This window comes from Oncorhynchus gorbuscha, unplaced genomic scaffold (genome assembly GCF_021184085.1).
Source record: "Oncorhynchus gorbuscha isolate QuinsamMale2020 ecotype Even-year unplaced genomic scaffold, OgorEven_v1.0 Un_scaffold_9875, whole genome shotgun sequence".
NCBI classification, from domain to species: domain Eukaryota; kingdom Metazoa; phylum Chordata; class Actinopteri; order Salmoniformes; family Salmonidae; genus Oncorhynchus; species Oncorhynchus gorbuscha.
In genome coordinates this window covers 1-11,977 of record NW_025752748.1, presented here as the reverse complement: position 1 = coordinate 11,977, position 11,977 = coordinate 1, and the positions used below count along the sequence as shown (strand labels likewise).

Here is an 11,977-nt window from a genome sequence, read left to right as displayed (position 1 = left end):
GGTCGGAGGACCTATCATAAAGAGGGACTGAGGGACTGGTGAGGAGGGAGGTGGAGGTGGGGGTCGGAGGACCTATCATAAAGAGGGACTGAGGGACTGGTGAGGAGGAGGTGGAGGTGGGGTCGGAGGACCTATCATAAAGAGGGACTGAGGGACTGGTGAGGGGGGGTGGAGGTGGGGGTCGGAGGACCTATCATAAAGAGGGACTGAGGGACTGGTGAGGGGGGGGTGGAGGTGGGGGTCGGAGGACCTATCATAAAGAGGGACTGAGGGACTGGTGAGGGTGGAGGTGGGGGTGGAGGACCTATCATAAAGAGGGACTGGTGAGGGTGGAGGACTGGTGAGGGGGTGGAGGTGGGGGTCGGAGGACCTATCATAAAAGAGGGACTGAGGGACTGGTGAGGGGGGTGGAGGTGGGGGCCTAAGGACCTATCATAAAGAGGGACTGAGGGACCGGTGAGGGTGGGGGTGGAGGTGGGGGTCGGAGGACCTATCATAAAGAGGGACTGAGGGACTGGTGAGGACGGTGGTGGGGGGTGAGGTGGGGTCGGAGGACCTATCATAAAGAGGGACTGAGGGACTGGGGGTGAGGAGGGACTGGGAGGTGAGGGAGGGAGGTGGGGGTCGGAGGACCTATCATAAAGAGGGACTGAGGGACTGGTGGAGGAGGGGAGGTGGAGGTGGGGTCAGAGGACCTATCATAAAGAGGGACTGAGGGACTGGGTGAGGAGGGGAGGTGGAGGTGGGGGTCGGAGGACCTATCATAAAGAGGGACTGAGGGACTGGTGAGGGGGGGGTGGAGGTGGGGGTCAGAGGACCTATCATAAAGAGGGACTGAGGGACTGGTGAGGAGGGGAGGTGGAGGTGGGGGTCGGAGGACCTATCATAAAGAGGGACTGAGGGACTGGTGAGGAGGGGGAGGTGGAGGTGAGGCTTTGAGTTTGTTATTTCCTGTTCACCTTCTAGGACGCTCAATATTCTCCCCCACATTCTACTCCCTCAGGCTGCTAAGATCCCTTTGAGCAGTGAGCTGGGCATCGAAGAGTTCCACTTCAACGATTTCTCATTGGACAACGACGCCATGATCACTGCCTCCCTCCGGATGTTTCTGGAACTCGGAGCCGTCCAGAAGTTTAAGATTGACTACGACGTGAGTGAGGTCAACAATGAGGGAGAATGGAGAGGCTTTCTTATTTCTCTCCAGCAACTTTTCCAAAATCACTACATTTTCCAGAAATCCTGGTTGGATTGTAACAGATTTCCTGGTTATTCTGTCCTGATTCCGGGAATCTTCCAACTGGGGTTTCTGTAAAACCTGGGAATTTTGGGAGTACCAGAATATTACAACCCTTTTGGGAGTACCAGAATATTACAACCCTATTGGGAGTACCAGAATATTACAACCCTATTGGGAGTACCAGAATATTACAACCCTATTGGGAGTACCAGAATATTACAACCCTATTGGGAGTACCAGAATATTACAACCCTTTTGGGAGTACCAGAATATTACAACCCTATTGGGAGTACCAGAATATTACAACCCTACCAGAATATTACAACCCTATTGGGAGTACCAGAATATTACAACCCTATTGGGAGTACCAGAATATTACAACCCGATTGGGGGTACCAGAATATTACAACCCGATTGGGAGTACCAGAATATTGCAACCCTATTGGGAGTACCAGAATATTACAACCCTATTGGGAGTACCAGAATATTACAACCCTATTGGGAGTACCAGAATATTACAACCCTATTGGGAGTACCAGAATATTACAACCCTATTGGGAGTACCAGCATTTTACAACCCTATTGGGAGTACCAGAATATTACAACCCTATTTGGAGTACCAGAATATTACAACCCTATTGGGAGTACCAGAATATTACAACCCTATTGGGAGTACCAGAATATTACAAGCCTATTGGGAGTACCAGAATATTGCAACCCAATAGGGAGTACCAGAATATTACAAGCCTATTGGGAGTACCAGAATATTACAACCCTATTGGGAGTACCAGAATATTACAACCCTATTGGGAGTACCAGAATATTACAACCCTATTGGGGGTACCAGAATATTGCAACCCTATTGGGGTACCAGAATATTACAACCCTATTGGGAGTACCAGAATATTACAACCCTATTGGGAGTACCAGAATATTACAACCCTATTGGGAGTACCAGAATATTGCAACCCTATTGGGAGTACCAGAATATTACAACCCTATTGGGGGTACCAGAATATTACAACCCTATTGGGAGTACCAGAATATTGCAACCCTATTGGGAGTACCAGAATATTACAACCCTATTGGGAGTACCAGAATATTACAACCCTATTGGGAGTACCAGAATATTACAACCCTATTGGGAGTACCAGAATATTACAACCCTATTGGGAGTACCAGAATATTACAACCCTATTGGGAGTACCAGAATATTACAACCCCAGAATATTATTGGGAGTACCAGAAAATTGCAACCCTATTGGGAGTACCAGAATATTACAACCCTATTGGGAGTACCAGAATATTACAACCCTATTGGGAGTACCAGAATATTACAACCCGATTGGGGGTACCAGAATATTACAACCCGATTGGGAGTACCAGAATATTACCAGCATTTTACAACCCTATTGGGAGTACCAGAATATTACAACCCTATTGGGAGTACCAGAATATTACAACCCTATTGGGAGTACCAGAATATTGCAACCCTATTGGGAGTACCAGAATATTACAACCCTATTGGGAGTACCAGAATATTACAACCCTATTGGGAGTCCCAGAATATTACAACCCTATTGGGAGTACCAGAATATTACAACCCTATTGGGAGTACCAGAATATTACAACCCTATTGGGAGTACCAGAATATTACAACCCTATTGGGAGTACCAGAATATTACAACCCTATTGATCTTGTTTTTGATGAACTCTCTTGGTGACATGTTACAGTAACACCTGATATGAGAACGACAGCAAAGCAAACATTTATTCCTTATGTCTGTCCCTCCTCCCTCTCAGGTCCTGTGTCGCTGGCTGTTGACGGTGAGGAAGAACTATCGCACGGTGGCATACCATAACTGGAGGCATGCCTTCAACGTGTGCCAGTGCATGTTCCTCATGATCACAGTGAGTCAACGCAACAAAATATGCTCTATGTACACATTTAGAAAAGAGGGTTCCTCAAGGGTTCTTTGGTAAGGCGGATGGTTCAATGTGGAACCGAACCATAATGAGTCAAAGTTCCCTTTGAGCCCTTAAATGGTTCTTTGCAGTTCATAAAAGGGTTCTTTGATCTTTTAGTGATAATTAAAATGTAAGGGCGGGGTTTGCTCAAATAGAAATGTGTGCAGCCGTGAGTGAGAGTGTCATTCCAGTTGATCTAATCTGTTGTGTTATTCCATGTCAGATTTGAATATGACCAGGACAGTGTCCTGTAAAAGACTCTGTGTAAGACCTTGTGTCAGTTCTGTTTGCTGAGCCAGACGATCCCAATCCTCTCCTCAGGGACCCCAGACCTTCCACAGCTACCAGTTAACACAATAATGACAACTATGGAGTTTTAACAATATAATACGACTAACCAGAATAAAACACAGTGTAATGTTCTTCAAAAGGTTATTTGTAGAATCTTTGAGATTGACAAAGATTCTTTAAAGAACCATTCTCCATAAAGGTTCTATAAAGAACCATTAAAAGGCGTTCTCAATAACAATGAAAAGGGTTGTAAGCATAGCGGAACCTTTTTGGTGCTATTGTATGTAGAACCATATTTGAATGGTTCTTTGTAGAACCTTAGGAAAGGGTTCTCTACAGCACTGTAAAAGTTCAATTTAAAACCCTTATAGAACCTTCAAAAAAGGGTTCTACTGTGCCTTCATCAAGAATCCACACCCCTTGACTTTTTCCACATTTTGTTGTGTTACAGCCAGAATTAAAACATTTCTTAAATTGAGATTTTGTGTCACTTGCCCACACACAATACCCCGTAATGTCAACATGGAATGTTGAAACTTTTTAAATGATTTAACATTTAAGGCTGAAATGCCTTGAGTCAATAAGTATTCATCCCCTTTGTCAGGGCAAACTGTTTTGTTCACATTGTTCCTCAATTTGTTTCCCCACCAAGGCAATTAAAGTAAAGATTAACCAATTACAATGGTTCTGTCCCAAATTACCTATTTTGTTCTCCACTTTTGACCAGGGACGGGACAAGGGTAGTGCACTATATAGTGAATAGAGTGCCGTTTGGGACACTAGTAATGTCTTGGATAGTTTCGGTACTTCAGTTACCTCTGTGTCCACAGACGGCTGGTTTCCAGGATGTTCTGTCGGATGCAGAGACCCTGGCGTTGATGGTGGGTTGTCTCTGCCATGACTTAGACCACCGTGGCACCAACAACGCCTTCCAGGCCAAGTGAGTCACCTCGGCTGAGCACCGAAGAGAAATAAGGAAAATGAAGGAAAATAAAGAAAAATTAGGACGATATTAGTCTGATCAGTCAGTCTGCACGTCCGTCCGTCCGCCCGTCTGCCTGTCCGTCCATCTTCCCTGTTAAATCAATCAGTTGAATGTCCCTCCTCTGCTGCTTCCTACAGGACTGGCTCTGCTCTGGCCCTGCTCTACGGGACATCAGCTACTCTGGAGCACCATCACTTCAACCATGCAGTCATGATCCTACAGAGTGAGGTGACCTTGGCTACCATCACCTTTACTTAAGAGCTTCCATTTATTCCCCAACCCTGACATTCCCCCTTCCATGTATTACCTGATAATATATCTTTTTCAACAGGGTCATAATATCTTAATATATATTTTGCTCATGTCTTCCAACAGGGTCATAATATCTTAATATATATTTTGCTCATGTCTTCCAACAGGGTCATAATATGTTAATATATATTTTGCTCATGTCTTCCAACAGGGTCATAATATCTTAATATATATTTTGCTCATGTCTTCCAACAGGGTCATAATATGTTAATATACATTTTGCTCATGTCTTCCAACAGGGTCATAATATCTTAATATATATTTTGCTCATGTCTTCCAACAGGGTCATAATATCTTTGCCAACCTGTGTTCCAAAGAGTACAGTAGTATGATGCAGCTACTGAAACAGGCCATCCTCTCCACTGACCTCACCCTGCACTTCCAGTAAGACTTCCACATGCAGTTGTAGAACAGAAACAGACCGGCACTCAGGCTCCTCCCATCTGCTTTGCCATTGAACCTCCCTCCTTTTCCTTGTATCCGTTCTGTGACTCTATCTGTGCTCCTAAACAGGAGGAGGAGCCAGTTCTGTGACTTTGTCTGTGCTCCTAAACAGGAGGAGGAGCCAGTTCTGTGACTCTATCTGTGCTCCTAAACAGGAGGAGGAGCCAGTTCTGTGACTCTGTCTGTGCTCCTAAACAGGAGGAGGAGCCAGTTCTGTGACTCTATCTGTGCTCCTAAACAGGAGGAGGAGCCAGTTCTGTGACTCTGTCTGTGCTCCTAAACAGGAGGAGGAGCCAGTTCTTTGACTGTCTGTGCTCCTAAACAGGAGGAGCCAGTTCTGTGACTCTGTCTGTGCTCCTAAACAGGAGGAGGAGCCAGTTCTGTGACTCTGTCTGTGCTCCTAAACAGGAGGAGGAGCCAGTTCTGTGACTCTGTCTGTACTCCTAAACAGGAGGAGGAGCCAGTTCTGTGACTCTGTCTGTACTCCTAAACAGGAGGAGGAGCCAGTTCTGTGACTCTGTCTGTGCTCCTAAACAGGAGGAGGAGCCAGTTCTGTGACTCTGTCTGTACTCCTAAACAGGAGGAGGAGCCAGTTCTTTGACTGTCTGTGCTCCTAAACAGGAGGAGGAGCCAGTTCTTTGACTCTGTCTGTGCTCCTAAACAGGAGGAGGAGCCAGTTCTTTGACTCTGTCTGTGCTCCTAAACAGGAGGAGGAGCCAGTTCTCTGACTCTGTCTGTGCTCCTAAACAGGAGGAGGAGCCAGTTCTCTGACTCTGTCTGTGCTCCTAAACAGGAGGAGGAGCCAGTTCTTTGACTCTGTCTGTAATCCTAAACAGGAGGAAGAGCCAGTTCTTTGACTCTGTCTGTAATCCTAAACAGGAGGAGGAGCCAGTTCTTTGACCGTGTTCTCTCTGGAGAGTTCAGCTGGACAGACGAGGCTCACAGAGAACTTCTCAGGTCCTTCCATCTTTCTTACTTGTCTATTGAACCATGATCAACAATCTCCTTATGTGGAGACTTGGTTTGGTTCTAAACAACCTCTGACCTCTGTCATCACCAGGTCTATGCTAATGACAGCATGTGACTTGGGTGCAGTGACCCGCCCCTGGGAGATCTCCAAACAGGTGAAATGTTACAAAACTTAATGTACTAGTTTTGACTAGAGTCCATAGGATCATCATTGACATGATTGACATAACTTTGAAATCCCACGACAGGTTGCGGAGTTGGTGACCAGTGAGTTTTTCGAGCAAGGTGACAGGGAGAGGTCAGAGCTCAAGTTAACTCCAGCGGCAGAATACAGTACTACTGTAACACCTCCTTTCAAACTACACTTCCCTTCAAACTACTTCCCTTCAAATTACACTTCCTGTTAAACTAAACTTCCCGTTAAACCACTTCCCATTAAAATACACTTCCTGTTAAACTACGTCCCACAAACTACACTTCCTGTTAAACTACACTTCCATTAAACTATACTTCCCTTCAAACTACACTTCCTTCAAACCACTTCCTGTTAAACTACACTTCTGTTAAACTACACTTCCATTAAACTACACTTCCTGTTAAACTACACTTCCCATTAAACTACACTTCCTGTTAAACTACACTTCCTGTTAAACTACACTTCCTGTTAAACTACACTTCCTGTTAAATTACACTTCATTGTACAACTTCACTTCCAACTACCCCTCCCTTCAAAATAAACTTATCTTCAATGTCAGATCATCAACTTTGATATTAACTCTCCATCCACTACGACCTTGATTCCCTTGAGTCCAAACTCCATTAAAGCACCTTTAGTCTGCACAGCATTTAGGAAGTCGAATTTTATCTTTCCTTCTGCTGAGCTTCAGTATCTTTCTAACGCCCTCTGGGTTCCCAAGCGTGAGCCTTGATCTAGGGAGGTCTTTCTTTAGATATTCAACTGTTGGGATGAAATAACTAAAGTTAGTTAAGTGATTAGGAGTGCCAGGATGATACTGTAACCCCCCCTCCCCCCGTCTCTCGGCTCAGGCCATCTTTGACCGTAATCGTAAAGACGAGCTGCCCGCCCTGCAGCTGGAGTGGATAGATGGGATCTGTAAGCCCCTCTACCAGGTAACGGACTCGCCTGTTCTAAACCCATCTAGTCTGTTTGTTACTGACACACCAAGTTCAAGGGGAAATCCTACGCAATAAAATCTATGTCCAGTACTTTCATTTAGTCCAGACCTGTATGTTTTCACAGTATGATGTCTTCTGAAATGTCTTTATTTCTCCTTTTTCTCAGTCATCCTGCATGAAATGAGCGGTGTCTGTCTGCGATACAGCCCCTTCTAAGTCAGTCTCCCACACTGTCTCCCCTCTAGGCTCTGATGAAGCTTAATGTGAAGCTGAAGCCTATGGTTGATGGGATAGCAGCCAACCGCATGAAGTGGAAGGAGCTGGGCTCATCCTATCAGCAGCACACACAGAACTGCAGAGACCAATCAAAGTCCTGGCTCTAAGTCAGGACCCAACCCAGAGACCAATCAAAATCCTGACTCCAGTCAGAACTCGCAACTAGAGTTTGGGTCAAATTCAGTACTTGATCAGACATCAGTTCTCACTACAGAGTCTAGTGGTCATCCAGAGTTTGGGTCAAATTCAGTACTTGATCAGACATCAGTTCTCACTACAGAGTCTAGTGGTCATCTGGGATCAGATGGAAGTATAGGGTCTGGTCAGCTGTCTCAGGGGCAGGAGGCTGAGGTTTGAAGAGAGGGAATCGGAGAGGGAGAGAGAGGGAGGAACCAGGAGATAGGGAGGGGGAGAGAGAAGGAGGGAGGGGAGAGGGAGGAGGGGAATTGGGGAGAGGGAGGGAGAGAGAAGGAGGGGAGGAGAGAGGGAGGGGGAATTAGGAGATAGGGAGGGGAGAGAGAAGGAGGGAGGGGAGAGGGAGGGAGGGGGAATTAGGAGAGAGGGAGGGGAGAGAGAAGGAGGGAGGAGAGAGGAGGGGAATTAGATAGGGAGGGGAGGGAGAAGGAGGGAGGGAGAGAGGGAGGGAGGGGTAGGAGAGAGGGAGGGGAGAGAGAAGGAGGGAGGAGAGAGGGAGGGGGAATTCGAAGATAGGGAGGGGGAGAGAGGAGGAGGGGAGGCTGTGTGGTACTGTAGTGTCTGTAGTGTCTGTACCTCAACCTGATCTAGTTGGGGTATTAAAAAGGTCTGTTTTTTACACTTTGTTTCCACCTTGTAGGACACGTCAGTGGACGACGTGTTGATCTTTATGACATTGTAATTACAAGAACATTGAGTGTGAAGCATCCATTCATATTAGATTCCTGCTCACACCTTCGTTGCACTGCTCTTGTGAAATGTAGTAATGCTGCCCACGTGATAAACCTCCTGTTTGTTAAAGCTTGTGCATCCATGGACCGGCTTTGAAACCAAAGATGTCCAGTAACCAATGTGTTATGCCTTCATGTACAAGAAATCACTGTGATCTCTCTTTTTCTCGCTCTCTTTCCGTCTCTCTTTCCCTCTCTGTACCTCTCTGTATCTACCCCCCGTCCCTCTCTCTTTCCCTCTCAGTATCTACCCCCCCCCGTCCTCTCTCTCTTTCCCTCTCTGTATCTACCCCGTCCTCTCTCTCTGTATCTACCCCCTGTCTCTCTCTCTGTATCTACCCCCCCTGTCCTCTCTCTCTTTCCCCTCTCTGTATCTACCCCCCGTCCTCTCTCTCTGTATCTACCCCCCTGTCTCTCTCTCTGTATCTACCCCCCGTCTCTCTCTCTTTCCCTCTCTGTATCTACCCCCGTCCTCTCTCTCTGTATCTACCCCGTCCTCTCTCTTATCTACCCCCCGTCCCTCTCTCTCTGTATCTACCCCGTCCTCTCTCTCTTTCCCTCTCTGTATCTACCCCCCCGTCCTCTCTCTCTGTATCTATCCCCCCCCGTCCTCTCTCTCTTTCCCTCTCTGTATCTACCCCCTGTCCTCTCTCTCTGTATCTACCCCCTGTCCTCTCTCTCTGTATCTACCCCCCCCCTGTCCTCTCTCTCTTTCCCTCTCTGTATCTACCCCCCCCGTCCTCTCTCTCTGTATCTACCCCCCTGTCCTCTCTCTCTGTATCTACCCCCTGTCCTCTCTCTCTTTCCCTCTCTGTATCTACCCCCTGTCCTCTCTCTTTGTATCTACCCCCCTGTCCTCTCTCTCTTTCCCTCTCTGTATCTACCCCCCCTGTCCTCTCTCTCTTTCCCTCTCTGTATCTACCCCCCGTCCTCTCTCTTTCCCTCTCTGTATCTACCCCCCCCGTCCTCTCTCTCTTTCCCCTCTCTGTATCTACCCCCCGTCCTCTCTCTCTGTATCTACCCCCTGTCCTCTCTCTCTGTATCTACCCCCCCTGTCCTCTCTCTCTTTCCCTCTCTGTATCTGCTTCCTCTTCTCCTCTCTCTCTGTATCTACCCCCTGTCCTCTCTCTCTGTATCTACCCCCCGTCCTCTCTCTCTTTCCCTCTCTGTATCTACCCCGTCCTCTCTCTCTGTATCTACCCCGTCCTCTCTCTCTGTATCTACCCCCATCCTCTCTCTCTGTATCTACCCCCCGTCCTCTCTCTCTTTCCCTCTCTGTATCTACCCCCCGTCCTCTCTCTCTGTATCTATCCCCCCGTCCTCTCTCTCTTTCCCTCTCTGTATCTACCCCCCGTCCTCTCTCTCTGTATCTACCCCCCTGTCCTCTCTCTCTGTATCTACCCCCCCTGTCCTCTCTCTCTTTCCCTCTCTGTATCTACCCCCCGTCCTCTCTCTCTTTATCTACCCCCTGTCCTCTCTCTCTGTATCTACCCCTGTCTCTCTCTCTTTCCCTCTCTGTATCTACCCCCTGTCCTCTCTCTCTGTATCTACCCCCTGTCCTCTCTCTCTTTCCCTCTCTGTATCTACCCCCCCTGTCCTCTCTCTCTTTCCCTCTCTGTATCCCCCCGTCCTCTCTCTCTTTCCCTCTCTGTATCTACCCCCCTGTCCTCTCTCTCTTTCCCTCTCTGTATCTACCCCTGTCCTCTCTCTCTGTATCTACCCCCTGTCCTCTCTCTCTTTCCCTCTCTGTATCTACCCCCCGTCCTCTCTCTTTCCCTCTCTACCCCCCTGTATCTACCCCCTGTCCTCTCTCTCTTTCCCTCCTCTCTGTATCTACCCCCTCTCTCTCTCCTTTCCCTCTCTGTATCTACCCCCTGTCCTCTCTCTCTGTATCTACCCCAATGTCCTCTCTCCCTCTTTCCCCTCCTCTCTATCTACCCCTCCGTCCTCTCTCTCTTTCCCTCTCTGTATCTACCCCCCTGTCCTCTCTCTTTCCCTCTCTGTATCTACCCCCTGTCACCCCTCTCTCTCTTTCCCTCTCTGTATCTACCCCCCCTGTCCTCTCTCTCTCTGTATCTACCCCCGTCCTCTCTCTCTGTATCTATCCCCCCTGTCCTCTCTCTCTCTTTCCCTCTCTGTATCTACCCCCCGTCCTCCCCTCTCTCTGTATCTTCCCCCCCTGTCTCTCTCTCTCTTTCCCTCTCTTTATCTTTATCCTCTCTCTCTGTATCTACCCCCTGTCCTCTCTCTCTTTCCCTCTCTGTATCTACCCCTCTGTCTCTCTCTCTCTGTATCTACCCCCATCTCTCTCTCTGTATCTACCCCCCTGTCCTCTCTCTCTTTCCCTCTCTGTATCTCTCTCTCCTCTCCTCTCTCTCTCTGTATCTACCCCCCTGTCCTCTCTCTCTGTATCTACTGTCCTCTCTCTCTTTCCCTCTCTGTATCTATATCTAGTCCATCTCTCTCTGTATCTACCCCCTCTGTCCTCTCTCTCTTTCCCTCTCTGTATCTACCCCCCCTGTCTCCTCTCTCTCTCTATCTACCCCCCGTCCTCTCTCTGTATCTACCCCCCCTGTCCTCTCTCTCTTTCCCCTCTCTGTATCTACCCCCGTCCCTCTCTCTCTGTATCTACCCCCCTGTCCTCTCTCTCTTTTTCCCTCTCTGTATCTACCCCCCCTGTCCCCTCTCTCTCTCTTTCCCCTCTCTGTATCCCTACCCCCCCCCTGTCCTCTCTCTCTTTCCCTCTCTGTATCCACCCCCCGTCCTCTCTCTCTCTGTATCTACCCCCCCTGTCCTCTCTCTCTTTCCCTCTCTGTATCTACCCCCCCCTGTCCTCTCTCTCTCTCCTCTCTCTGCCATCTACCCCCGTCCCTCTCTCTCTCTCTGTATCCCCCTGTCCTCTCTCTCTCTCTTTCCCTCTCTGTATCTACCCCCTGTCCTCTCTCTCTCTCTTTCCCTCTCTGTATCTACCCGTCCTCTCATCTCTGTATCTACCCCGTCCTCTCCTCCCTCTCTCTCTCTCTCTCTCTCTCCTCTCTTTCCCACTCTCTCTCTCTGTATACCCGTCCTCTCTCTCTTTTCCCTCTCTGTATCTACCCCCCTGTCCTCTCTCTCTTTCCCTCTCTCTGTATCTACCCCCCTGTCCTCTCTCTTTCCCTCTCTGTATCTACCCCCCGTCCTCTCTCTCTCTTTCCCTCTCTGCCCATCTACCCCCCGTCCTCTCTCTCTTTTCCTCTCTGTATCTACCCCTGCCCTCTCTATTTCTGTCTCCCTCTATCTATCCCCCCCTCTCTCTGTATCTCTCTCTGTATCTCTCTCTGTATCTCTCTGTATCTCTCTCTGTATCTCTCTCTGTATCTCTCTCTGTATCTCTCTCTGTATCTCTCTCTGTATCTCTCTCTGTATCTCTCTCTGTATCTCTCTCTGTATCTC

General features: G+C 48.1%; 1 protein-coding gene and 1 long non-coding RNA gene across 2 annotated transcripts; both read left to right on the top strand.

Annotated features, from left to right (window-relative positions):
* Positions 1-1,003: 1,003 nt before the first annotated feature.
* Positions 1,004-5,370, top strand: LOC124030199 (dual 3',5'-cyclic-AMP and -GMP phosphodiesterase 11A-like; the record flags this gene model as incomplete). The annotated part of the gene is made up of 6 exons (XM_046341645.1): positions 1,004-1,150; positions 3,041-3,148; positions 4,327-4,436; positions 4,619-4,709; positions 5,077-5,177; positions 5,307-5,370. Coding segments are annotated over 6 exons (621 nt in total), but the record flags the coding sequence as incomplete, so codon positions are not given.
* A 748-nt stretch (positions 5,371-6,118) lies between these two features.
* Positions 6,119-6,525, top strand: LOC124030198. The gene is made up of 3 exons (XR_006837920.1): positions 6,119-6,194; positions 6,298-6,361; positions 6,455-6,525. It is a non-coding gene; the product is annotated as an uncharacterized LOC124030198 (long non-coding RNA).
* The last annotated feature ends 5,452 nt before the right edge of the window (positions 6,526-11,977 follow it).